This window comes from Corvus brachyrhynchos, unplaced genomic scaffold, assembly GCF_000691975.1.
Source record: "Corvus brachyrhynchos isolate BGI_N302 unplaced genomic scaffold, ASM69197v1 scaffold59, whole genome shotgun sequence".
NCBI classification, from domain to species: domain Eukaryota; kingdom Metazoa; phylum Chordata; class Aves; order Passeriformes; family Corvidae; genus Corvus; species Corvus brachyrhynchos.
The window spans coordinates 5,968,502-5,994,452 of NW_008246054.1; the positions used below are offsets into that span (position 1 = coordinate 5,968,502).

General features: G+C 46.4%; 2 protein-coding genes and 1 long non-coding RNA gene across 3 annotated transcripts in view; 1 reads left to right on the plus strand and 2 right to left on the minus strand.

The window, feature by feature from the left end:
• The window catches only part of DNM1 (dynamin 1), a 42,932-nt gene extending 21,239 nt beyond the window's left edge, over nt 1-21,693 (plus strand). The window contains exons 16-23 of the mRNA XM_017745419.1: nt 7,600-7,709; nt 8,299-8,410; nt 9,632-9,643; nt 10,916-11,086; nt 11,261-11,502; nt 11,869-12,087; nt 15,445-15,481; nt 19,636-21,693. Coding sequence (XP_017600908.1) covers nt 7,600-7,709; nt 8,299-8,410; nt 9,632-9,643; nt 10,916-11,086; nt 11,261-11,502; nt 11,869-12,087; nt 15,445-15,466 — 888 coding nt within the window. The 3' untranslated portion in view covers nt 15,467-15,481; nt 19,636-21,693. The remainder of the gene's footprint in view (nt 1-7,599; nt 7,710-8,298; nt 8,411-9,631; nt 9,644-10,915; nt 11,087-11,260; nt 11,503-11,868; nt 12,088-15,444; nt 15,482-19,635) is intronic.
• LOC108449469 lies at nt 1,692-4,736 on the minus strand. Its single transcript, XR_001865622.1, has 2 exons — nt 2,492-4,736; nt 1,692-2,366 (listed from the first exon to the last, which is right to left on the minus strand). It is a non-coding gene; the product is annotated as an uncharacterized LOC108449469 (long non-coding RNA).
• Nucleotides 21,694-22,234: 541 nt separating the features above from the next.
• Nucleotides 22,235-25,951, minus strand: part of GOLGA2 (golgin A2) — a 20,713-nt gene continuing 16,996 nt past the window's right edge. The window contains exons 23-28 of the mRNA XM_017745465.1: nt 25,757-25,910; nt 25,549-25,616; nt 25,172-25,274; nt 24,813-24,919; nt 24,474-24,642; nt 22,235-24,366 (exon numbers count right to left, since the gene is read on the minus strand). Coding sequence (XP_017600954.1) covers nt 24,116-24,366; nt 24,474-24,642; nt 24,813-24,919; nt 25,172-25,274; nt 25,549-25,616; nt 25,757-25,910 — 852 coding nt within the window. The 3' untranslated portion in view covers nt 22,235-24,115. The remainder of the gene's footprint in view (nt 24,367-24,473; nt 24,643-24,812; nt 24,920-25,171; nt 25,275-25,548; nt 25,617-25,756; nt 25,911-25,951) is intronic.

A 25,951-nucleotide genomic window follows, 5' to 3' on the forward strand; every position in this document is an offset into this window, starting at 1 on the left:
GGTGGAAAGTTGGCTCCCCACTCTGCCTTGCTGCCAAGAGCATGTGTGTGTGCTCCTGGGCTCTCTGTTTTTCTTCCTGTCTCCCTTCAATGAGTCGAACACTGGCCCCATGGAGAGTGGCCCCACAGAAAGCTTGGCCTCCCAAGACCTGGCGACCCTCCTGAGGTACCTGCATCTCCTGAACCCTGTGGGATCACGCTGTAGGCCAGCAGCGGGAAGGAGAGGTGGGGAGGAGCCTGCTCTGGCTGTTGGCAGTAGAGAGTGAGGTTTCCTTGCTCAGGGAGGCCATAGTATCCCAGTGGAGCAGCAGCACAGCACCAGAGTACACTGGCTGCTCAGCAAGCACCACAGTGGCCATGATACAAGAATTTGATTCGAGAAGTCCTTCTGCCCAGATCCCTTATGAAATGCACAGTGCCCATGATTCTGCAGGGCTTTCCTGCCTGCTGGAAAAGAGGGTCTGTGAGCTTGGATAGAGCTGCTGGTGACAGGGACCTTGTAGGCAGGATGGAGTGAGCACTGTGCTCTGTAGTTCCTGTCAGTAAAGCTCACTCCCTGCTCTGCAGGGTGACTGTTCCTGCTGGAGTGCCTGTGTGCCACTTTGTGCTGGAGTGTTTGCACAGCTGGGTGGATGGCTATATCTGCTGCTTCCTTTGGGAATTTGTGTGAATGTGCAATACAGATGGAACCTTTTGTCCTTACTCAGGTAAATCATGTACTAGAAATTTGGGTCTTCTATGAATGGGTGGCTACATTAGAAGAATGACATTATTTGCTTCTGTGAGGGTGTTCACGTCTTGCATGCAATGTCACTGCATTTGAGACCTGTGTGTGTACAAGGAGGGGTGACTGCAGAGTTTTAGGTACTTTAGGTGCGTGTGGGTGCTTCATATTCCTTACAGATCATGTTGATTCCTGATGCATCAGTTGTTCTTGAGCTTCTTCTCTGTCTTCATGCCTTCTCTTTTGCTTGAAACATATTCCTGTCCTGGGGAAGATGTGACCTTATTGACAGTCACTGGATAGCTGTGTATTCTGTACCTGTCAGTGTCTCTTACCCAATTCTAGTTTAAAAATAAACACATGGATCAATAGAGATTGTCCCCCCCCACTGCACACATGCACTTCCCTCTTCTCTAGCCCCTCTTCCCACTCCCCAATCCATGTCCTTGAGGCCCAGATCAGCTGGAAAAATTCCTTTTTCTTTACTCAGATGCCCACCAGTCATCAGAAACTTGCTGTGATGAGTTGGCTGCAGTTAGGTTTTTGCATCCAGCTTGTTTTAAAGACCATAAGAGCAGGTCTGCTCTGAGGTGGTTCCTCTCCTGCTTTCATGCTGCTCTTAGGTGCTCTCTGGAACATGTTCATTTTCTTTACATTCTCTGTGGAGCCTTTTCATTCATGCACTTATCTTTTTTCACAAGTGTATGTTTTCTCATAATCTTACTCAGTTTTAATCAGTCCCCATTTATGCTTTCACTCAGTTTCTCTTCTTTCTCTGGCAGACAAACATCAAAGCAAATACAACATCCAGAGCATCCATACCTCCAACTTTGAATCCCTTGTGGGTTTTTCTTTGTATTATGACCAGTATTCTTTACACTATGAACTCCCCTTTCTCCAGTCACCTTTCTGTGCTTGAATCTGCCTTCTCAGGTAGCAAAGCACACCGCAGTTGTGACTCTGACAGGCCTATGTGTCCATTTCTGCATTTAATGGCAAAGCTTAGCATGTGAAACACAAGCCATCCTGAACACAGCTACCTTGGGACAAGCACATGAAACTGAAAGAAATAAGAATGGAATGAAAGAGATGGAGGAGAAATGAAAGGGTTGTGAGTAGGCTGGTGAACAGGCAGGTAAAAGTGATGATCAGGCATGGCTCCAAAGGGTTAGACCCTCCCAGGGTGAGGGATGAGTGACCTCTGCATGCAGCCATCCCCGGAGCCCACCCTCTCCAAGCATGTCCCTCTGCCGTGCAGGTGTTGCCGTCCCCGTGCAGCACTGGCAGTGTGTGGTGTATCCCAGCACAGCCTAACCAATGTGCAGACTACTGTACAATCTTGTAGTCCTGAACAGGTAGTCTGAACACTGGGCAGACGGAGTGGAGCCTCTGCAATCTGCTCTCCGGCAATCAGCAGCTCATTAGTCCTCTCCCCTCCCTGCTTTTGGGACGGGGTTGTGCGGGGCAGAGATGGGGTGAACAAAAGTCCAAGTCCTGATTGGGAAAACATCCTCCTCTGGCAGCTGGGGGAGAAGAAATGTTGCTCCCTGCATGTTTCCAATTTGGAGCAAGTTTCCAAGCGCCTTCCTCTTCCAGTGCTGGTGTCAGGCTGGTACCTGGATTCCACCTGGGATATGCTGTACCTTTTTAGAAAGAGAAAAAAAAAATCGATTACTGCAGTTTGAGGAGGAAATGCTGTGAAGTCTTGGCTGTCACCCAGGTGTGCAGAACTCGTTGCTTCATTCAAGTCCTTTTCTTCCCCACGGACCTGTGTGGGAGGATCCTCAGGCCCCATGCACCTCATCTCTCGTCCTGAAGATCAGCGGGTCCAGAGCAAAGCTCAAACAGGACCAGCCTTTGCTTTCAAGCCCTCCAGAAGATCCTTTGACAGGGTTGCAGAACGCAACCTTGGCCAGTTACCCTTGCAGCTCACCTCTGGCTGCTGCAGGAGTAATCCACATCCCCTCTTTCTCTCCCCCCACTACGCCCTGGCATTGCTGAGCCTCCCTCCCTCTTCTGGTTTTTGCTCCCTCCCTTCTTGCTTCCCTTCTGTCCTTCTGCCTCACTTGACGTGGCAGTGGAAAGCTAACTAGACTCGAGGGAGGAGCTTGCTGGCTGCTGGGAAGGCCGAGTTTGGCAGGAAGTGAGCGGCTGACGGATGGGGTTGCGCGGGGGAAAGGAGGGTTCCCTACCCCGCATGGAAACTTGAGGAATGCTGTCGCTTTCTGTGACGCCTGGGTCCCATGTAGCGATTCCAGATGTTAGTCCCTGCCCACGCGCTTTGCTCCCTCTCCCTGTGCTGCAGGGATAAAAAGGACTTTATTCACATGTCTCCCTTCCAGGATTCCTTCTCCTGGTGTGGATGGTTAAGATTTGTGACCGAACATATGAACACTTGGAACTCCCATCTTGGCACTAACCATGCACTGGAGAAGTGTAACCCACCCTCTCTCAGGGGTGTGAAAGACTTTGTGTGTGTATGCATGTTGTGCTTTACCTTAGCAAAGCAAGTCAGATACTCTGGGATGGTTCATCCCTGCCCTGGCACAAGGACAGGTGCAGGGACAAGTGCCTGGTTGTCCTTTTTGAAGGCTGGTGGGCATTGCTGTGACCTTAGAGAGGTCATGACAGTCGAGTTTTGGGCACTATAGTCTCTCTCAAGCAGCTCAGGTTTCTGCCTATGCTTCCCCATAAACCCCCTGATGGCTTCTTGGGGTTGCACTTGGCTGGAGGTTTAAATCTGCATGTTATTTCAGTTGATGTGAATAAAAATCTTTACTTTTGTGCAGGTGAGTTAATTACCACTGCTGTGCTTACTAAGCCAACAGTAATGGTTGTGATTAATCACATGAGTCCAGGTCTAGTGTCTGCAGAGCTTTTGAACTAAATCAGCTTAAAATCTTAGGATGTGTTGTTTGAGTTAAACCAAGGCAGCTTTCTGATGTAAACAAGCCATTACAGCTGCTCCACAGCTTGGGAGAGGAATCATTCCTATAAATTATGCTCTGAGGGTAAAAGTGATACAGGTGGGCTTTGTCTGGGAAAGATGGTCTCAAGATGTATGTATGTAGAGGGATGACCAAGGCTTCCTGGAGGAATCACGTCTCAGAAATTCAGCTCTTCTACTTGCTAGGACAAGAAGCAGAAAGCAGTTGGTAACATCTTGTTGGGGGGAGTGGAGTGGTTGGTTCAGCTTGAAAAGCTCAGTTCACTTGCTTTCAAATACACCAGTTTTTCAAAAGCTTCTTCCTAACAATCGTTTCATGTGCATGTATTCATGCAGTGTGTTTATTATAAATTATGATGTTAATGTTTCTCCATTTGAGTAGAGTTTTATGAATTTCGGAGTTCCCAAAATGCTGTGCATGCGTTTAACAGAAACAATTTTACCGAAACTCCAAGCATCTCTGGGGCAGGTTTGTTTATCTATAATACTTTACATCTTACAGGAGGGGAAAGGAGATTAAGAGGTTTAAGCAAGATTAATTTTTCCTAATTTCACACAGCCCCCAATTAAAACAATGGCAATGTCTTCTCCCATATCCACAGACCCTTGTCTCGGTGCAGAAGGTGTTTGTCATAATAGCTACAGGGAAACCTTTAATTAGTTTATTTATGCTCCAAATGCAAACTGAGACCTAATAATTCTGCCAATTACTTTCTTGTGCTGTGAGTGCCAATTTCCAACCTTAGGGAGCCCACACATGCATCTGTCAGCTTCATTTTGCATGTATCCAAGAGCAGGAAAATTTACTTTGCTGCTGAGGCAGTCCAGGTGAATGGAGGGAATGCTTGGACTCAGGCTGGCTTGCTGCCTGCTGATTTCTGTGAACTTCTTGTAGGTTATTACCTACAGGTTAGCAACAAATAATTCAGGTGATGGTGCAGATTATTGCTACATCTGTCCAAAACGCATCTCTAGGATTTAGCCGCCATAAGATATGTAGCAACAGTAAAGGACATTGGAACATCAGGCTGCAACTGCAGCATCACTTTTTTCCTCCAGTTAGTGTGCTTTCCGTCCCACTGCTGGAATGGCTCGTGGATCCTGGTCGGCTTCCTGGCCACGTCTATTTTCTTTCCCTGGTAGATGCAAAGTACAGAGCCATATGGCTGTATTCTGCACTGTGCCGGAGGCGGGGGAATAATCCTCTAGCATTTATCCTGCCTCTGCAAGGAGCTGGCAGTCATCTCTTTCTGCAGGTCTCCATGCAGGCTGAGACTCCTGTGGGGAGCAGCAGCCCTGATGAGGGGTGGTTGCATCACTGTGCCTGCAATACTCCCAAGCCAAAACTGAGCACCGTGTTCTGTTTTGTACAGTCTGGGGGCCTCTGCCACTGCCCCACCTCCCCTTGGCCTCATGGCTCTACAGATCAACTCACAGCCAATGTGCACATTTTATATAGCACATACTCTGCTGCTGAGGGAGAGTTTTGCCTAATATTTTTTTTCCTCCCCTTATTGATGAAGGGCAATATGAGCAACATAAGCCTCTTGGGATCAGACTGAGGACTTTGAATATAGGATTTCACAGACTACTTTCCCATTTTGATGTGTGCTGGCTCTTCCTTCTTTTTCCTCCTGACTCCAAGTCTGGAAAGCTAGAGAGAGAGAAGCCCTTTCCCCCTTGCCCAGGATGCTGCTCAGCCATAGCACACCCTGCCAGATTGCTAACATATGGGCAGAGCGCTCAGCCAAAGTTTTGAGAGGTTCAGCCCTTGGCAGCTCATTCCACACTTTCCTGTCTCTACATTCAGGAAATGAAGTCAGAGTGTTGATATAAAACAGGCTGGGTTGAAAACTGAGAAGCTGGAAAGGCTGAAGTGGGGGACTGGGAAGGGGGAGGTGTGGGGAGATGGGGAGCAGCAGGGGCTCACTGCAGCTTGCCTGGCTTGGGGGCTTCTTGTCTTGTGCCCATGTCCTCCACTTGATTGCTCTTGCTACCTCCACCTCGAGGACTGATACGTTGTGCTGGCAGACAAATATTTTGTCTCCCCTGTGGTCTGTGGAAAGATCAGCATGTGGAGATAGTGTTGTCTGGATCATGTGGCAGCATTTATGTGAGAGCTTGGAAAGGGTGAAAGTTGAAACTCTGGCAAAGAGCATGTTGTTTCCATATCAGGGACATGGAATTCCCTTACCTTTTGACATTTTTTCCTGAAGAATGACATCAGTGCGAAACTTCTATGGAATTATGTGGGTCTAATGCAGGAGGTTTTTCTCAGACATCTGTAACATCAGTGGTTTTTGTTGGGTTTTATTGGTTTGTGGGTTTTTTTGGTTTTTTGGGGTTTTTTTACTAGCCCAGGGACTGTGGGGTAAACTCAGGGAGTTCCAGTTAAGTGAGGCTGCAGTGGGGATGGTCTGACTCGGCCAGGGACTCAGCAGTTGGTGTTGTTCACTTCTAGGTCACTAGTTCAGACTAAGTCAGCATAATAATAAGCCAGAGTAATAGAAAGCTGCAAGTTGTTTGTGGCTCACAGAACCTGAAGTAGTCTGTGTAGCTCTGAGACCAGCATGTGGCTGACAGATATCCCATTAGAAAAATGCCTGCCCACATCTAATTAAAACTGATCAGCAGTATTAGAAAGTCCAGGGAAATTTGCTTGGAAGAATTCTCCTGTTTTCATAGCCTGGCACCTTTGAGAGAGAGTCTGGCAGCAACCCAAGTGATCTCTTCTGTTTTTTAGGTGCTGTTTTTTGGGATATTCTCGTTGCATGTGTTTTGTAATGAACTGGTACAGTTTGATCTTTGGGGTATCTCAGAACTGTGAGGTGCTGGTATCCTTAGCAAACTCAAGTCAATTTAGCTGAAGCTTAAGAGGATGTTAGGCTGGACTTGCCATTGTCTGGGTGTTTGAGCTCAGCAGCTTTGTCACTTGTACCTGCTCTTCTGCCCTGCCCTTCTTTCCTGGTCAGCTCTTCAGGATCTCTGCTCACTGACCGTCTTTGTTTTCCATCTTGTTTTCCTCAAGAGTGGTCATGTTGTTTCCAGCCAAGAAAGGTCTACAAACACACAAGATCTCACAAGGGACAGTCACACATGCTTGCTTTGCACACAGGAGTATGCTCTGGTTTTGGTTTAGTCTTGGATAGCCTTTTGTAGACCAGTGTGAGGGCTCCCTCTCTTGTTGTGCTGGGGTATAATTCCCAGCTGGAATAGGATGCTCCAAATGAAGGCCTTAAACCAAACTCAGTTCTATTAATTTGCTGTAGATCCAGATTTGAGACTAAGCAAGGCTTACCATTTCTGACTTAGTTTCTGAATGCAAATGTGAAAGTTAAGATCAAGTTTTGACATTTCTTTTTTTTATGAAGGTGAAGGGTTCACAACAACTAATAGAGTGTAGGACTAGGACAGTGATAGGATGAAGTAACAAAACCAGCAAGTCAGGTTTTCTGAAGAGGTAAATTTAAGTTGAGATACATATATATATATATATATATATGTATGTATGTATGCATGCCAGATTTTTAACATAATATTTAACATCACGGTTTATTGACGCATAACTTCTGTATCAAACCAGCTTCTCCATCACATGCCTGGCTTTTCCTGAACCCAGATTGACCCCTTTTCTAGGAAGAGTGGGACCACAATGCTGAGCATAATCGGGGAAGTTGGACAGTGCTGTGATGGTGCCTGGTTCTGGAAGAGTTTATGGGATGGGGTTTTTGGGCCACATCACAAAAGCAGTTGGGAAGGACAAACTCTTGTTTCCAGAGGTCCCCTTCTCTCACAGACTCGAGGAAACAGAGGACCTGGGTCTGAGAATGCCTCTCTGTTGATGTGGGGCTGTGTCGCTAGTGCTCCCTGCTGGCAGAGCAGAGGTGCCACTGGAGCAGGGAGCGACTTGTTCCTCATTCCCTTTCCAGGAGAAAGAAAAGAAGTACATGTTACCAGTGGATAACCTGAAACTGCGAGATGTGGAGAAGGGGTTCATGTCCAGCAAGCATATCTTTGCTCTCTTCAACACTGAACAGAGGTATGCTCCCATCTCAGCACACCAAGCTGCTGGAGCTAGGGACGGGGTTTATGTAACAGGGTAGGGATGAGTGTGTTAAGATAGCTGTCCAGGAAGATGTCCTTTCAGGATAGCCACTTTTGAAGGAGATGGGAGGACTTAACTTCATTCCTTCTGGTCTTACAGATATGTATAACTTTCCTTTTTTTGCCAGTGCATGGCTTGTGGTGTTAACTTACCCTTCAGTGTTTTGGTGTCGTTACCTGGGTCTGCCTCTGACTGGGATATATATTTATAATCACAATGTTCTTGGTGAGTGACTAGGGAAAGCCAAAGGACCTGGGATGGCTGGAGAAGTCCAGCAGCAAGCAGAATTGAAAAAGGAATCCTTTTCAGGCCTTGTTGAAACATGATTTGAGAGCCATCAAACTTGATTAAAAAAAAAATTCCTCTTGCAGGGTCATCATGAAGTTCCTAGCAAGGGACCAAATGTCTCTGTGTCTCTGTCTTAAAATGACAGGAGGATTCCCTGGTCACTGATATCTTTTTCAAAGATGGGCAGATCTCTGAGCTGCGAGAGAGAATAATAAAATATGTGTCTTCCTGTCAGGAATGTTTACAAGGACTACCGGCAGCTGGAGCTGGCCTGTGAGACCCAGGAAGAGGTGGATAGCTGGAAGGCTTCCTTCCTTCGTGCAGGAGTCTACCCAGAGCGTGTTGGGGTAAGTGACAGCCATGATAATGGGATAAGGAGGAGCACAGCATGTGTATTGAGAAGAATAGCTGCATCTTCTTGTGTTAAAAATAAGTCTGTGAGAGTTTTGCATCTTTCCAGAGCTGAGAATCTTTCATAACAGAAAAGATTCTTGGTATATCCTGGTGCTTCCATTAGGGAAGCTTGAGATAAAGTAACTGGCAGCTTCAAAGGGAAGATAAAGTAGGAAAAGACTGCCTTGATAAATCCCACTAGCTGTCTTGTTTTGTGGACTTTAAATTCACAATATAAGGGTGACATTTAATTACCGTGACTACTAACTGGTATGGTATCCACTGAGCAAAAGGCACCAGTCCTTTTTGGTAACACTATACAGTCTTATTAGAAACTTCCTAACTTAGCAGTTGTTCTCCCTTTCCTTCCTCCAGCCAATTAGGGAGGGATGTTCTTTGAATTATTCTTTTGTTTGGTAGATACCCTAATATGCTCCTTTAGCAAGAATTCCTATCTCTTCTCTTCCCCTTGTCCCACAGCACTTATTGTCAGCATTATTTTTTGCTTTAAAAGTATCTTATAGGCAATTGTGGTATGTGTTTCTATTCAAAGCCTTTCTGGTTCCTCTGTGAGAGGAAGCTGCTGTAAATAGTTTTCCCGTTAGAAAAGTGATAATTGCTTTTCTGTTTGTATTTGTTGCTTCTAATAGATTTCTTGCAGTCATCTGTCCTGTTACACTTGAATATTGCTGGGTTTGCCTTAAAGCATTTCCTAACAAACTGATAAGATGTTTAAAGAAGAGGGTTAGAGACTGGGCTTTAACAGTGACATGACTTCAGATTAGCTTTGAACCAGACTGGGCCTCTTAACCACAGTGGCTGTGGGCCACCTATTGCTGTGCAAGTGGAGGGGTTTAACATGGGAACCCTGGTTCCTGTCTTAAAACCCATGTAAGGAATGACAAGTGGTCCTTGCAGGTAAGTAGGTTGTCCTTTGTTGCTAACAATATGGTTGCCTTTGCAGAGCATCCCACTTTTCAATTTAGCCAAACAGTTCGCTTGTTCCTCTTCTAGGGTAATAGAGGTACTGATGTGTTTTCAGTGGGATTGGTCTTTTGCCTGTCAGTGCTACTACGGGACCTTCTCCAAATTCTGAGACCAACTAAAAGTCATCTTTTATTTTTTGTCCCTTTTTATTTTAATTTTTTCTACGTATGCTCAAACTGGCCTGCCAGGACAAGGACAAAGTAAGTCTGACCCCCTCTGCCTGTGTTGCCTCCTGGGGCTCTCACCAGATAGCTCCCTCATATTTTTTTTCCTTTTGTCACAATTTCCTGAGAGGCATTTGCTTCTTCTCCCTCTTTGTACCCTCTGTTGGATTCCTGCTGTCTGTTTCTGTTCTTGGTTTGAGTTTTCCTTTTTTCTTTTTATTCCTCCCTTTTTGTATGACTTCTGAATCTTGGTGCAAGCTTGTTTTTGGGGGTTTTTTTACCCTCACTTTTTTTAAGTTGTCCTGCTTGACATCCACTTCCTTCACTTTGTTTCACACTGAGACCTTGCATTCCTTCATTATGTAAGATCTTCTCAGCAAAAGCTCAAATGAACAAAAGAATTTGCCCTTTCTCATATATTTTGTTCCCCAAAACAAAAGAGATGCCATTTCCTACATGGCAAATTGTTCAGACTAGGGCTGTTTAAAACGAAGACGGTTCATTATACAATCCAGAGGGATTTTTTTTTAAGTAAGCATGGAGGAAGGCAGCAGTTCTTTCATGCTTCAATGCTTTGAAATTGATCCCAAATGGAGGAGCCTTGGAGATTGCTTGCTGTCAAACAGCACAGTCCAGGTTTTACCTTACAGAATAAACAACTACTTCTGTCTACTTCAGGCAGACAGGAAGAGATTCATCTGCTTGGTGTGAAAGAAAAGATAATTATAACTTACGATGCAGGATTTGCAGTTGAAGTGATAGAAAAGTTTTCTAGTTTATTCCATCTACTTGTGGTCAGCCTGAGAGGAGCAGTTATGTCACTTCTCTGTATCTGTTTTCTCATTCGTATAATGAGGACAAAGATGCAACATGGCAGAGAGCCTGTGAGACTTAATTTATGGTGAATGACTCTTGGTTTTAACTGACTCTGGTCATGGAAAACCCAGATCAAATGAAGAACCATTCAGGAAGCTGTAGACATTAAAAAGTAATAATAGAGCTTTGAGTATGCACCAGAGCCATAACCTGTGAACATGGGTCAGGAGTCCCTGTTGTCTTTCACCTTTGTTTAATAACTTCCTACTGAGAGAGCAGGTTTTTTTGCTAAAATTTCTCAGATCTGAGCTGGAGAAGTCTGTACAAACTGAGCTGTGCATTGACAATCACAGCTCAAAATGTAAGTTTAAGTAAGTTTTACTTATTGCATGCGCTTCCTGCCTGTTCCCTTCTATTCTTCTCTTAGCTCTCATGAAAAGCCAATTTTGTGTTACATTTGAAGAACCATTCTGTTTCTCCTTTTTTCTGCAGGCCAGTGAAGCAGAGGAGAATGGAGGAGATAGTTTCATGCACTCCATGGATCCTCAGCTGGAGAGACAAGTGGAAACGATCAGGAACCTGGTGGATTCCTACATGGCAATTGTCAACAAAACCATCAGAGACCTCATGCCGAAGACAATCATGCACCTCATGATAAACAATGTACTTATCTCACCGTGGTCAATGGAGGTGGGAGTGGCAGAAAGGGGAAAAACAGAGAGGGAGGAATAGAATGAAGAAAAGCTGAAGGCAGCTTGGAAGGAAGAGGTGGGGACAGAATAGAGTGTTCTGGGGAAAGATGCTGAAAACTGATTCCCTCTCTCTGCTCATTTACAGACCAAGGACTTCATCCATTCAGAGCTGCTGGCAAACCTGTACTCCTGTGGCGACCAAAATACACTGATGGAGGAGTCGGCAGAGCAGGCCCAGCGACGTGACGAAATGCTGCGCATGTACCACGCCCTGAAAGAGGCCCTCAACATCATCGGGGACATCAACACCAGCACCATCAGCACCCCCATGCCCCCACCGGTGGACGACTCTTGGCTGCAGGTGCAGAGCGTACCGTCCGGACGCAGGTACCAGAGGCTCAGGGGGGGAGCCCCGCAGAGCTGCCTGATGCCTCTTCAGTGCCTTGCCGGGGCCTCCCACTGAGACAGGGAGCCCTCCTCTTCTCCTCTTCTTCCTGTGGATGAAGAGTCCTGGGTATTTCTGCTGGCAGGCTCCTAGGACATCTTTACAGAGATGTTGAGATGTTCTAAACCCTTGGGTTGGATGGGGCTGACGTAGCTTTGAAGGCAACCTGGGGCCTGGTGTGGTCCTTGAAAGCCAAAGGGTGGTGTGTAAAGTGATGTGAAGCTAAAGAGAGAACACTGAAGGCAGCCTTGGTGGCAGAGGGATCCCAGAGCTGTTGCTGCAGTTGAATGCCTTTGTTTGTTTGGCAGGTCCCCCACGTCCAGCCCCACGCCGCAGAGGAGAGCTCCTGCAGTGCCCCCCGCCAGACCTGGGTCTCGCGGACCGGCTCCTGGGCCACCTCCTGCTGGTGGATCCACGCTGGGTGGTGCCCCCCCTGTGCCCTCCAGGCCAGGTGCCTCTCCTGATCCCTTTGGGCCCCCACCTCAGGTTCCTTCTCGGCCTAATCGTGCTCCTCCTGGTGTTCCCAGGTAAGTCCTGAAACACTGCTCCACACAGGTGGGGTATGTTCTGGTTTTGGGTTGGAGCCTTGGCAGCACTTGGCCTGCCTGGGCCATAGGAGGAGAATGGAGTGCATGGTGTGGGTACAGCCTTTGGATATTTGAATTGTATCCAGAGGCAGGAGCATCGTTGTCCTCTGAGAATTTATTGTATGGATGAGGCAATGCCAAGACAGCTCTCAGGAGCAGAGGGGCAGCTGTTTTTCTCTACAAACCTCCGTAAAGAATGTGGGAGAGTACCTTGTACCCAAGGTTTACAGCAACTGTACCAATGCCTGTAGTCACCAGATAAATCACAGGACTGGGGTAAGATTCCCCTCTGTGTAGAGCTCCCCAAAGTCTGAAGTTGCCCCTTTTCTCTTGGCCCAGAGTTCTTCAAGGTGAGTTGGAAGACCTTCAAAGCTGTTAAGTTGATTTTGGCTAGGAGAGGATCACAGAATCACTGATAGGGAAATGAATTCTTAGGCAATTTTGTTGCTTGCGTAATCAACTTCAAGGTTTTCCAGTCTAGACGGTTCAAATCACACAGCTTTGCTTTCCCATTAGGAAACTCATTTCCTTTCCTGTTCGGTCACTTCAGACACACTTCAACATAGTAATAAGGAATTATCCTCTGTGCCGCTGAATACATGTTTCTGAACAGGACTTAGGAAGCAGTCTGGAACCAGGAATGCTTTTGTGTTGGGTACTTAGTTTCCCTTGAGGAAGAGGAGGTAATTGCAGTGTAAAGAACAAAGATAACCAGAAACTCCCCAGTGACATGCCAGAGGGAACACTTTCCTTGTGGAAAACACCTCTCCAGTGGGTGCTGGTGGCACAGGTCTGAAACTTTGCATTTTCTGTGGAAACACACAGCCTGTCAGTGGTTGGGGATGGTGTATGGCAGAGTGAGTTCAGTCTTCCTCCTGCGATAGTGCCCAGCTCATACTTGGTGCTGCCTGTTTGGAGGGAAGTGGTCTCTGCCAGGCTGCAGCCAGCCCAGAGGTAGAGTCCAGACAGCTTTATTAGACCAGTTTCTGGTGTATATGCAAATGGTTTTACTTTCTTGGTGCCTTTACCCCAGTCCTTCCTAAGCACCTTGATGCAGCTCCCACAGTAACTTGTCCTCACATACCTCAGTGTTGCCCCAGAGACTGTGGAGGCACCTACAGATGTCAGCATGCTTCTATTGTGTATTTTGGCTCCTGCTTCTTGTGGCCCTGCCTTTCCATATACTGTTACTTTGTGGTTTTGTTTTCAGTATTCTTACGCTTCTTTCTGTCTCCATCTTCCTCCATTCACTCAGTCTCATTTCTTCACTCATGAAAAATATTCTATATACCTGGCCATCGTGATAGGATTCCCCAAATGGGCTGAAATGAATTGGCCTTTTTTGAAGAAATCTGTCATGGCCTATCTTAATGGCTGTTCTGCCTTTTGTGTGAGTAGAAGGGTTTAGGGGAAGGTAGGGAAAACAGCACTGGAGCAGAGGAGGAAAGAGTTTCATGCTTGAGTGAGCAAACCCTTGGTTTAGGAGAGATGGTAGGTTGGATTGCATGCTACTGACTGCCCTGATCTGGAGTTGAGAATGTAATTCCAGAAGATGTGAAGTGTGATGCTCATTCTCTGATCCCCCTCTCTGATTCTTCCAGTTGTTCATAGACTCCTCCGGATCCTGATACCAGCTTGTCATTTGAGTTCACTGATGAATGGAGAATTTCCAATGACAAGGGACTCTTTCTCTTCCTCTCCTGTATATAGAATAAGAATGTTCCCTGCTAGCACTTGGACTCGGGTCCTTCTGCCATGGGTGAACGAATGCCATCTCCATTGTTGCTTTTTTAATACCCATCTTTCCCTTGCTAACTGGGCTGTGTAGTGTGTGTGTGTGCATGTGTGTGAGAGAGAAGAACAAAGCTCCCGTGTACAGCACAAGTGGGCTTTGATGGAGGAGTTGGTGGTGTGGAGTGAACTCAAGTGTGTGGTGATGGCTGGGTGTACTTTGTGTGCTCATTGCCTGTGTAGAAGTTTGGCAGTTTTGTGCCTCTGGTTTGAGCATCTGATTTTATGAATGATGAACTCACACAAGTGTCACGCTACTCCTTTTTCATAAACATAAACATATAAATACATTTTCACATATAATCACCACATGGTACCTTTTTTTGCACAGAAAGGTTTTCCTGCATATAGTTAAGGACACTAAAAACAAGACTTGCCATCCTGCTTCTGTACTTAGCATTTATTTAGTTTACTGTGGAAGTCCATATTGACAAATACATCATTTTGGGAGCTGAAAGTTACAAACCATCCAAGATCCTATCTCTGTGCAATGGACTGCATTTAGGATTTGATCTGGGAAAGAAGTCTATTAGGGTATTCCTCCACGTATTTAGTCTCTTTAGTTTAAAATAATTTGATAGAAATTGTAGGTAGAAGAACTTGAAGGAGAATTAAGGAAGTTTCAGTGAGAATGACTCAACCATTGGAAAAATGTGTTGAAGGCATTAATGGGTTCTCCATTCTTTGAAACGTTTAAGGAAAAGAATGTGAGGGATCAGCATCACAAGGGCATGGGTCCAGGGTTACCTTCTGGCAGGGATGGTTCTCACTGGCTGCTGTGCTGGTCAGTACAATGGGGACACATCAGTAGAACTCCCAAAGGGTTCTTGGACACACAGTTTTAAGGGACAAATTATCTCCTTAGTGATTTAGTGGCAGATGTCTGTGCCCATGGCTGGGGGTTGGAACTAGATAACTTTTAAGGTCCCTTCTAACCCAAACCATTCTATGATAAGGTCACACAGCTGTATGACCTGAATTATTCAGGAGATTGGAGTAGCTGATTTCATGATTTATGACCTTCAGAAAGAAGCCTCCACCCGCTTCATGCCTTTTTGGGTAGTGCTCAGGACTGCATGTTACCTCCCTCTTTCCTGAGCTCTTTCTTAACGCTTAATATGGTCAAAAGATAGGAATCCTCAGTGACAGACAAGCCCAGCAACCTGTGCCCAGCTGGTGGGTACTGAAATCTGGGTATGACACTGGTGTGAACAACAGCCTGAATGTGTGAGGGACTTGGGTGAGTGAGCAACAGCGAGTAGGTGTGTGGACAGATGGATGGGTTTTGATGCACCGCTGTGCACAACAGGGTCTGGATGTGTGCAAAGATGAGGCTATGAGTGGTGTCCGTGTGTTTGCAGTCCCCCTACTCATGCTGTGTTTGGAGGGGGATGTGTGACTCTGTCTGTGCAAGCGCTTGTGTCTCTGTTCCACCTTCCTGACAGTCTGTGTGGCCTCTGCCTTGAACTGTCTGAACTGCCATGTTGATTTCGTGTTGTCTTTCAGAATCACTATCAGTGACCCCTGAGGACTGGCAGCCACGGTAGGTTTTGCACTCTCGCTGCGATGCATGAGTCACTGTGTCCCCATTCTCCAGCACTGCTCTGCAGCTCTCCTCTGCTGCCCAGTTTTTGTGTTAGTAACAGAGTCCCTTGTCTGATGAACCACCTCTGCCAGGATCTCATAAAGGGAGGAGTCTTGAACAGAAAAACTGGCTGATCAGAGACAGAGCAGCTGCTTGAGCTGCGGGAGCTGGGAAAGCCTCAGTACCTGATTTAAGGTCTGGAGGACCCTTTCTCTGCTTCTAAATAGAGAAGGTGGGATGGGGGAATGAGCTCTGGCAACAAGGTCTAAACTCTATGTGTCTTTCATTTGGCTTATACCCACACTAACTGTAAGATCAGCTGAATAAACTCTGGTTTGATTTGGTCTGTCAGCTCTGTTAGGATCAAGATAGAGACTTGGGGAGCAGATAGTTCAGACTCCTCTTCTTCTAATGTCTGGCTGGAGAAGTGCTCCCATCCTCACTGTGTCCCTAGTGCTCATGGAAGTCAAGAGGAGTTTGGGTCATTAATATCAGGACTTCCATGTCTGAGTGCAGGATAACTCTGACATTGAATGTTCCCTTTTATCCTTGTGTCCCATCATCACAGTTAGATGTGAACTCCCTCTATTCTCCCCTTGACCCTTTACCTTCTAGGTTACTCTCCTGCTTCCATTCAAACTGCCTTCTCTCCTCTGCCTCCTGCCCCTGCAAGAGGAAGGATGTGGTTATCTGTGTCCCTCAAACACACTGCCCTGAGCTCCTGCGCATTTCCCTGTCCTCTCTCTCCCTGCGTTTTGCAGCATTGTAGTGGTTCAGTGATGTAGCAGGGTGTGGGTTTGTGCTGTGTACTGCTCATCCTGTTAATGTTGAGTGGGGGTGTAAAGAGGGACATTAGCAAATTCTCCTGAATCCTTTTCTTGGGAACCTCCAGCCCTTATTGACAAAGAGGTACAGAGGGCAAAACAGGGCAGGTGTGGATTTTTTGGGCCCCTTCTCCCTTTCTCTGTGGATGTTGTTTCATGACAGAGGAGTGGAGCAGCAGCAGTTCCTGCAGATTCCCTTGCTGCTGGTTGTGGCAGAGAGACCTGGGGGCGAGGAGCATGTGCTGAAATCCTACTTTAATAGGAATAGCAGAAGTTCAAGCCACTATTCTGGGGCAGGGGGGTCGCAGCCAGCCCCCATCTTGCAGTAGATGGTGTCTGTTACTACTGCACAGAACTGCAGTTAGGTGCCACATTGCAGTGATTGCTCATGATTGACATCTTTGAGGACGTCATCGTCAACCCTCCTCACTGATGACACATTGCAGAGGTGTTGGAGCAATCAGCAGTTTCCTCCGATATTCTGCCTCCTGCAGACATCCCTGACAGCCCTGGAAACATGCATCCTGGTGAACAACCTCGGGAAGGAGCCTTGCTGTTGTCTGTATCCCATTCTGGGACTCGCTGTTATGGGGCATTCTGTTTTTAATCTGGCATAAAGAGCACCAAGGAAATAAAAATTTTAAAAAACCAAACAAAACCAACAACAACAACAAAAAAAAAAAAAACCCAACCAAACAAAAAAATCCAAAACCCCAAATGATCCAAAAAATTACACCCAAAACCTTTTTCAGTCCAAAGGAATAAAGGTAATGTTTTCCCACCTCTGTTAGGGAGTTCCACTGATAAGGATCTATTAGCCCAGTGGTTCTTAGATAGGATTAGCTCAGTGTTCTCTCTGGGTATGGCCTGAAAGACTGACTTTAAAGGATGTGACAGTCACTGTAACTCATTTCCCTGGGCTCCTGCCAGGACTCAGGTCTTCCATCTCATGTACTGGAGACAGCCACAGGCTTCCCTGTGAGCAAAACTTTGTTCCTTGTCCTGACAGAGAAAAGTGTCTTTTCAGTGATATAAAAAGGCTTGACTAGCAATGTAGTCAGACTGAAGCAGCATTTGGGGGGTAAATGCTGCCTGAGAGATTTCTCTGTCCCTTTTAGTGCTGGGAAACAGTTTGCAGCCTTTTCTAGTCTTAGCAGGCAGATTCTGTAAGCATCTCCAGCAAACCTCAACAGAAAGAGCTTATAAATTTAAAAAGTGACAGTCCCACACCCTAAAATGCTTTGAATGCTAAGAGAAATAAGTCTGCAAAAATCAGTCATAGTACATTACAAAGAAGTAGCCCATCTACCTGTGAATTACTTGTGCTCCTTTCAGCCCTATTTATCCTGCTAGGGTCAAGTGGCCACTCTTGCCAGAACACTTTACTTACTCTGGTGGTTTCAAGCATCCTTTTCATGTAAGCCCTCAGAGGCTTTTAGCACAACCTTTGCAAACTCCTGAAATGCAAACAGTCCTTCAACCTTCTCAAAAAATGCCTTCTAACACGTGATGGTGCAACAGCATCTCACTAAAGGCTGAGCTGAAGTTCTGTAGGGTTTTAATTCTGGTCCTGTTGCTGTTCCAATGATGGTAGAAGCCACCAAAGGGTTGGTGTGGCTGCATTTACACTATGGGCACCCTTAGAGATAATGCACAGATCCACGTGCCATGAAGCTCAGGGTCACAGATTCCCCAGTTGTAACATCCTGTTGCAATTTTTACTTCTGAGCAACAGTATTATTTGAGCATCCTTCCAAGGTAATTGTAATTTCTGGGCTAGCTCAATCCCATAGTTATTTTCTGTACAAGAGCAGTACAGTAACTTGACTGCCATGCTGACAGTGGGGGCTTGCATTGGTGTTTTCAGTCAAGGAGATAACATTTAGAAGTGCTTTTACTCTCTGAAGCTTTTTTATGTATCATTTCCCAAGGCAAGGAACAAGTGGTTGTAATTGTTTTGAGATCTGGGGCTTAATAGATCTGGAGCAGTAAGTTCTGCTGAGGTTTAATAAACAGGACTGGAGAGTTGCTCTGGTTTATTTGCTAAATGAGGGAACTTGCCCTGATTTATAGGAGTGTAACTTCTCTTGTGCCAGTATGATTACAGACCACTGGTACAAATATCCTCCTCTGCCCGTCTTCTCTCCCTCCCCTCAGCCAGTGTGTCAGGAGAGGGCCTTCATTTCTAGCAGTGAGTTGATTCTCTGTAATCTAAATCTTGTCAGTTTGGGATTATTGAGGTATTAATTCTGTGACACCTGGTCCCATATGATCAGTGCAAGGGTTTCCCCTCCATTTGGTCTACATGCTGTTGGCTTTGCACTTTGCATTTCAGGCAGTTTGGACCTTAAAACTACTCTGACTTGGTACATAATAAATAACAATTTAGTTATCTTAAGGAAACATCAGCAAGATGCAGTTGAGGTCACAGACACTGCAGGGAGCATGCTTTAAAGGAAAAACACAGATTGGACTCAGTCTTACAGAACATATTTCTGTTTATAGCCTTCTTACAGCCTGTAGTCTGGGACTGAAGTGATATTTCAAGTAAAGAGCTGAGAGACATGTCAGGGGTGTTGTCTTGTATTTTTTGTTGTGGTTTTTTTTCCCCCCAGTCCGTTACAGGAAGGAGATTCTAGAACACTTAATCCATGCAGAGGGCAAACACATTGCTGCCCATTTACATAGCTAAAGTATCAGCAAAAGAGTTGGAACAGAATGGAGTAGGAGTAGCCAAAGTTCCTTTTATTGACGTAGAAGCTGCATTTGCTGTGCACCAGAACTGAAAGCCCTAAGCTTGCCCCTGACATCCAAGATCAGTCTCATGTCAGAATAGGGAATCTCAGGCTTGCAGTAGCCTCGAGGCCAGGGGAAGAAGGTGCTCCTCCAAATCAGCCAAGAGCCTCTGGCAGCAGCGCGTCTCAGAGGACCCCATCCATGCTGTGTGACTGTCATGTGCTTGATACAGGAGCTCACTGTTGTCCGTGCTTCTCCACTCATCCCAGAGCCAGGGCACTTACTGGCAGTAAATCTCTGCACTTCCAAATTTCAGAGGGAAGTAAAACTGGCAGTCCAGGGTGATCTGTGCTGTGCAGAAAGGCCAGTGTGAGGCCGAATAGAAGCCCGTGAGCCTTGTTTGTGGAGCTGCACTCTGGGGGGTTTGTGCCTCAGGTTGGATTCTTTTGCTGGCTCAGGCGAGGTGGAGAAGCATGTGTGGTTGTGACTGCAATTGCTGTGCTAACCACAGTGTGTGTTCTCTTGTTTTTGTTTCCTGCTTTTTCACAGCAGAAGGGGCCCCGCCTCACCTACTCGACCTACCATAATCCGACCGGCTGAACCGTCCCTCTTAGATTTATAACTTGAGGCTGTAGACAGCTGGCAACGAGTGCCGTGCTGGCAGCTTCCCCATTCTACCCTCCCTTCCACTGCCACAGTCACTCCTCTCATCCATCCCACATCCCTGCCTCCCACCACCCCTCCCCAGTGTGTCGTAAAACTCTAGCCTAGTGATCGAGCTCTTTGTCTTTGCTCGTGCGTCCTGTATTGCTTTGTGAGCATAGAGTAGCCTTCATTCAGTGGCATGGATCCCTGAAGTACACAGGCTCCTTGGAGAGACCAGCCACAGGGACATCCTTAGGTCCAAGTGGTGGTTGTCCGTCCGGTGATTCCATCTGCCTGGTCTAGCCTGGATAAGTGTCCTGCCTGCACCAGTTAGCTGAAGCACCCAGGACTGAGCTGTAGCTGTTTTCTTTCCTTGTAGTTCAAGACAAAAGCGTGGCTTAGCAAAAATCTACTGTCAAAACACCCATTAGGAAGAGATTAAATGTCCTGTGTATTAGGTTGACTTCTAAGGTGCAAAAATTTCATGTTGGGAACAGTGCAATCAACTTCATATCAAAGTGAGGCAGGAGGATCAGTAAAGGGGGGAATCAATGGATCAGCCCAGTCCTGCCAGAGTGAAGTCTGAGGTAGTGCACGCATATCAGCGTGCAGGGAGCTCATGGGACCTGCTCACACCCAGCTCCCAGAGCCCGGCCCTTCCGGCTGGGGACACGCTGGCTCCTGCCAGCAGTTGTCTTGCATCACAATTTTTGGCTGACTTTCCTGAACCCAGCAGGGCGAGGGGAATAGACACGCTGCTCCCCTCTTGCAAATGGACAGACACATGTTTCAGGGAGTTTGCTGTGTGGTGTTTTGTTGAAAATATTTCTGCTTTGAACTAAGCACATCTTTCAGTGTTTTTGGGGTACTGTGGTGACTTCTTCCGTAGCCTTTTCTTGCATGTGGATGGTACGTGTTTGGGGAAACTTGTAACCGTTGTTGATCACAACTCATCTTAAGGTTTGGTTTTTACTTTTCATGCTACATGTATTAAAAAAAAAAAAAAAAAAGAGACTTGAGAATTAAAAAATATATCAACCCTGTACATCTCAGATGTCATGTCTCTACCAGAGCTAAATGAGCCACCTGTGTTGCAGGCTGTCCTCCAGGCCTGATTCATGTTGCAGTTCTCTCATTTCAGTGCTATTACTCTTAATTTCTGTTGTGGATCCTCTATTGTTCTGATGCCAGTTCCTTTCTGCATTTTAACTATTGTTTTACTACTTCTCCCCCCTTTCCTTCCCTTTCCCTTTTCCTTTTTCTTTGTTTTTCTTGTCTTTAACCTCCAGCCGGCCGGGTAAGGCCAGTCCCGCCCGCCCGGAGAGTCCAAAACCACCATTTGACATGTAGGCCTGCTCCCTCTGAGACTCTTTGCCTGCCTCTTAGCTGTTCTGTCCTGGAATGGTCTGACTCAAACCTCACACATGGCTTGTTTTGTTTGTAATTTGTGACACACACATATCAGATGTGATTGTAGTGAAACCGTTTTTGGGGGTTTTTTTGTTGTTTTTTTTTTTTTTTCCCAGCTGCTTAAAGGAGTTAAACAAGTATACTGTAGTAATGAGAAACATATCTTTACTGTTATAAATATCTATAAATATATATATAAGATGAAAAATCTATATATGTCCAGGTGTTAAAAGCCATTTGTGCTTCCATGTGAATTTTAGGAAATACTTACGTAGGAAAAGAATATCTATATACATATATATATACACACACATCCAAAAAGTTAACCAAATCCCAATGTTGAGTTTTTGAGCTAATTGTTAAATTCTCTGCTGTGTGCAGTTGGGTTATTGTATTACCCCAGACTTGTGGGTGAACTGTCTCAGTGCTGGTAGTAGCTGTGATGCAGTTTGTGATCTACCTGTCACTTGTTTATTGGATGAAATAAACTCTCATTTCTGTATAATGAAGGTCTCCATGACTAGAATAAAACCATCTCTCTTTCTCTTGCTTTTTCTCTGGGTGGTTTTCAAGCTGTGTTTTATTATAACCTGATAATTTTCATCCCACAGAGTTAACAAGCTGTACATGCAATCAGGGGCTGATAGGGAAGGTGAAGCAGATCTGCATCAGCACTGAGTGTCCAGGAGCTGCAGTAGAGTGAAACAGCTTGTCAGGTGCAGAAAGGTAAATCCCTGTGCAGAAGAAATTGTGTAGAGGTGCTTCAGATGCGGGGCATACAGAAGGGGGGAGTTTGCACATGAATTGCTTCTTAAAAGGGATTTTTGCCTATGCTGCTTGTGGAGCACAGCAAGTGGATGTTGAGTAAAGGTGAGGTCAGGGAATCACTCCTGAAGCTGGGGTCTGGATGTGAAATGCTAGCCAAGAGCCACCTCTCAGGCTTGTGAGCAGTCTGTACAGAAAACATTCATGATAGCTCAGTGAAAAGGGTATATAGCACTGTCAGGGCATGTGCTTTCAATAAAAAATTCATTCTTCTCTTTTTCTGGCCAAAGTTCAAGGTGATCTGTGCAGAAGAAATACCTCTAGTCAGTGCTCCTCTGAATAAGTTTATTCAGAAAGCAAATTCGTAGGAGGGTTAAGTCACCTCTGCAACAGACCAGAGACCTTCTTCACTGGTCTTGTCTCCTTCACAGTTCTAGAGTAAACACCCAATAAATATTTATTCCATTTACAATAATGCTCTGTATTAAATCATGGCCCTTTCCCTGTTAGTTATGTTACAGATTCATGAATAGCCTGAGCAGGCAATAAACACTGAACAGGCTTAGTCTCTCTTCAAGGAATATACACCATTTTACACAGATACAGTATGTATGTACCTCATGCTCTGGGGAGCTGGGAAGCCCAACCACTTGTGCTGAGGGGAGACTGACACTACTCATGCTATTTAAATAAACAAGTTCAAAAACCAGCTTCCCCTGGGGGCTCACAGGAAAGCATTGATTGGGCTGTGTGTCCCTTTTTTCCAATTGTATTTGGAAATATCAAGGTAGGAACCATTTAAAAAAACCAACCCACACATGATCTGCCTTTGCCAGTAAAAGAAAAGCTCTGTGCTATGCTGGTGTAAAGCTTCACCAACTTGGACATGAAGAAATGAACCATCTCTCCTGTTGAACAGACACAAATCTGTGTCCCTGTGCTTGCATCTCATATCTCGTCAGGTTAACAGGGAGGCAAGCTGATGCTGCTTCAGGCACCAGCCCAAATTCCTGTGTTTGATCACACAGCTCCGATGATCAGGTCCCTTTAACCTCCCCTGTGGTTTCCCTCCAAACTCCACTGTTGACACCACCCATCCTAAGAACAGGCAGTTCATGCCTGAAGGCAGATTCATTTGCAGGGTATCCACATGTATTTCACCACTTCTACAGCCAGGAGATTTGTTTTGCTGCTGTTTCATGGAGTGCTCTCCTCCCTCCATGTTCTGTTTGCTCCTTAGAATCAGGGCTATGGCTTCAAGGCAGGGCCAGGTACTACCACACTTGCTGCTGTATGTCCCAGGACCTTAAACATGGGCTGTAGGATCTTGGTTTCCACTCATCTCCTGCACTCCTTACTAAAATGGGAGAAGAGGAAAGATCAGGGATGGAGAACTAGAATCCCTAAAGTCCAGAAATTCAAAACAAAGCATGTTTATTAAGTGGTTTCCTTTTACTTATTTCTCCCATTTCTTAAAATAAATAAAACCTTCAGACACATACAAGTGAAACACATCATCCTTCAAAGTGCAGTTACATTTCCATCCCACTCCCAAGAATCACATAAAGCTTTGTCAAGTAACCAAAAGACCCCTCAAGGCTCCCATCGGTCCCTTCCCCTGGCAATGAGAACAGACAGGGCTGTGCTGCCAAGGAGCTGCTTGCTGGGGGCCTGTTCTGAAATACAGGTGCAAGAGGCAGGGCTGCAGCCGGGAGGGAGAGTTTAGGATACGTAGTATGAAAACAAACCCAACCTGTTGAGAGTCCAAAGAGTCCATTACCAGAACAGTTAGTTACTTTGGGAGACCTGGAAGGAACTGAGCTGATGACAGGCATGAGTGATGGATCAGAACCGTGTGAAGCTGCTGTGACAGCAGAATCTGGGACAAGGGATTAAGTCATTTTGCCCAAAGTCATGGACTCCCTTTGCCCCCAGTCTGGGCCTGGCCTAGGTGATGTGCCAGCACCCAGCACCAGCTGCCTCTCAGGATGAGTTAAGAGTCTGCCTGTACTCCAAGCACACCAAGTAACAGAGAAAAGAGAAAGAGAAGATGAGGTCTGATGCTTGAGTTCCATCTGATACAATCTCTCTCTACTGATGTCTTTAGGAATCTGTTCTCACCAGGGGCACTGAGCAGAGGTATGGGCACATACAAGTCCATCAAGTCCTTTCAGGCCCGTAGAAGGTTGCTATCAGTAAGATTTAGCACCACTTAAACCACCATGATTTTGACCTCATCGTTCTCATCAGCACGGTAGAAGAAGGGAATGCACGGGTTTTCCAGCAGGGAGCCCAGCCTCTCCTGAGGGTTCTGGATTTCTCTGAGAAGCTGCATTATTTGCTTTGCCGTGGGGTCTTCTTGGTTTGGCTGAGAAGCTTTACTGTCAACAGGGGGGAAACCGGATTGGTGAAGAACAGCAGCCTCTTGTTCTGCTTCATCTGACAGATTGACCTCTCGTAACCCTGCAAGGAGCACAGACAAGGCAGGCAGGTAACTCCTCCCGTCCACACACCAGGCTGAGACCCGGGGCTGCTCCCCCTGCACAGAGCTTGTCCTGGCTGCAGCTTACCTGCTCCATCGGTGGCGTTCAGCTCCATGCGCCTCTCTGCTGGAAGCACACCTTCAGGCTGGCTTGCCAACAACTCTGGGTTCTGAGCAGCTGCTACATACTTGCTGTACCATTCGTTTCTTTCCCTGACCAGGCGCATCACTAAGTCCTGCAGTTCCAGTAGTTTCATCTGCACCAAAGTAAAGGAAAGCCCGTGAAACACGCACACAAACATGCCACTGCAGTTTGCGGCCCTATTCCTGTCACAAAATTAGCAAACAAACGCACAAAGGTTTGCACTCTGAAAGTGCTCCCCAGGCCCACCCTGGTTGGAATAGTACCACAGAAAGGATTCCTTGCCTTCATCTCTTCCTTATCCTGAGCCAACCTGCTGATATACTCCTCCTTCTCCTGGTGCCGCTGTTTGAGGATAGCCCTTTGACTCTGGTAGAGTGCAATGTACTCCCCTGGAACACAAGAGAAGCCTCAGGAGTGTCTGCAAGATTGGGGTACAAGCCCTATAGTGAAGTACGAGGCATGAGGACCCAGGAAATCCAGCCCTGGAGTGGAGACCTAGCCCAGATACGCAGCAGTAGGAGACATGAAGGGCTTGGTAGTTTGAGGGCTCCAGCTCCAAAAGCTGTTTGGGGACCTTCTGCTCCCCACATAAATAAGGCACTGAGCAAGCTCTAGCCTGTGCTGGTGTTGCCTAAACGTACCAATGGTGTCAGTCTCTCCAGACAGCTGGATGCAGCGGTGCTCCAGCTCCTCCAGACGCTCCTTCATATCAGCCTTCTCACGCATCAGCTCTGTGAAACGCAACTGAACACACAAAGTGGGGGTGGTCACCTGGGCTGCTCATGTACAGACAACACCTGTGCTAAAGGTAACACCCCTGTGACACTGGTCTGAGCCTGGGGAACAAATCCTGCTCCTTTACAACCAAGCAGTGGGCAAGCTTTTTAGGATGGAGCTTCTTACTGTGGAACATCTGCTGCTTATTCCCCTACAACCTGTTTGTGTTGTGTCTGACACTGGATCCAAGTCTGGCTGAACAGTGTAGTAGAGCTGAAACAACATGAGATGCTTTGCTTACCTGTAGCTTGTCCATGGCAGTTTTCAAAGCCTCATGAACCTCCACTGGAACAGTATCCATAATGGAGCCTGGAAGGGATGTGTGCAATTTACAGTTTCTCTTGGGGCAGGACACACTCACAGACCCAAAGGTCTGTCTCAGAGCAGCCATGGCCAGCTGGCCCAGCACCTCATGGTCACACTGTCCCCAAACTGTGCCAAGATTTTACCTCCATCCAGTGTGATGTGATGTTGCTGCTCCTGCCTAAGAGCTGCAATTTGCTGCAGGAGGGTTCTGCACTGCTGCTTCTGAGCAGCCAGCTGCTTCCTCAGATCTTGTCGCTCCTGCTCCACTTGGTACATGGCAGAGGTCACAAAAGTAACCTAAGAAGAATTTCAGAGTGTGGACATTAGTGCTTCCCCTG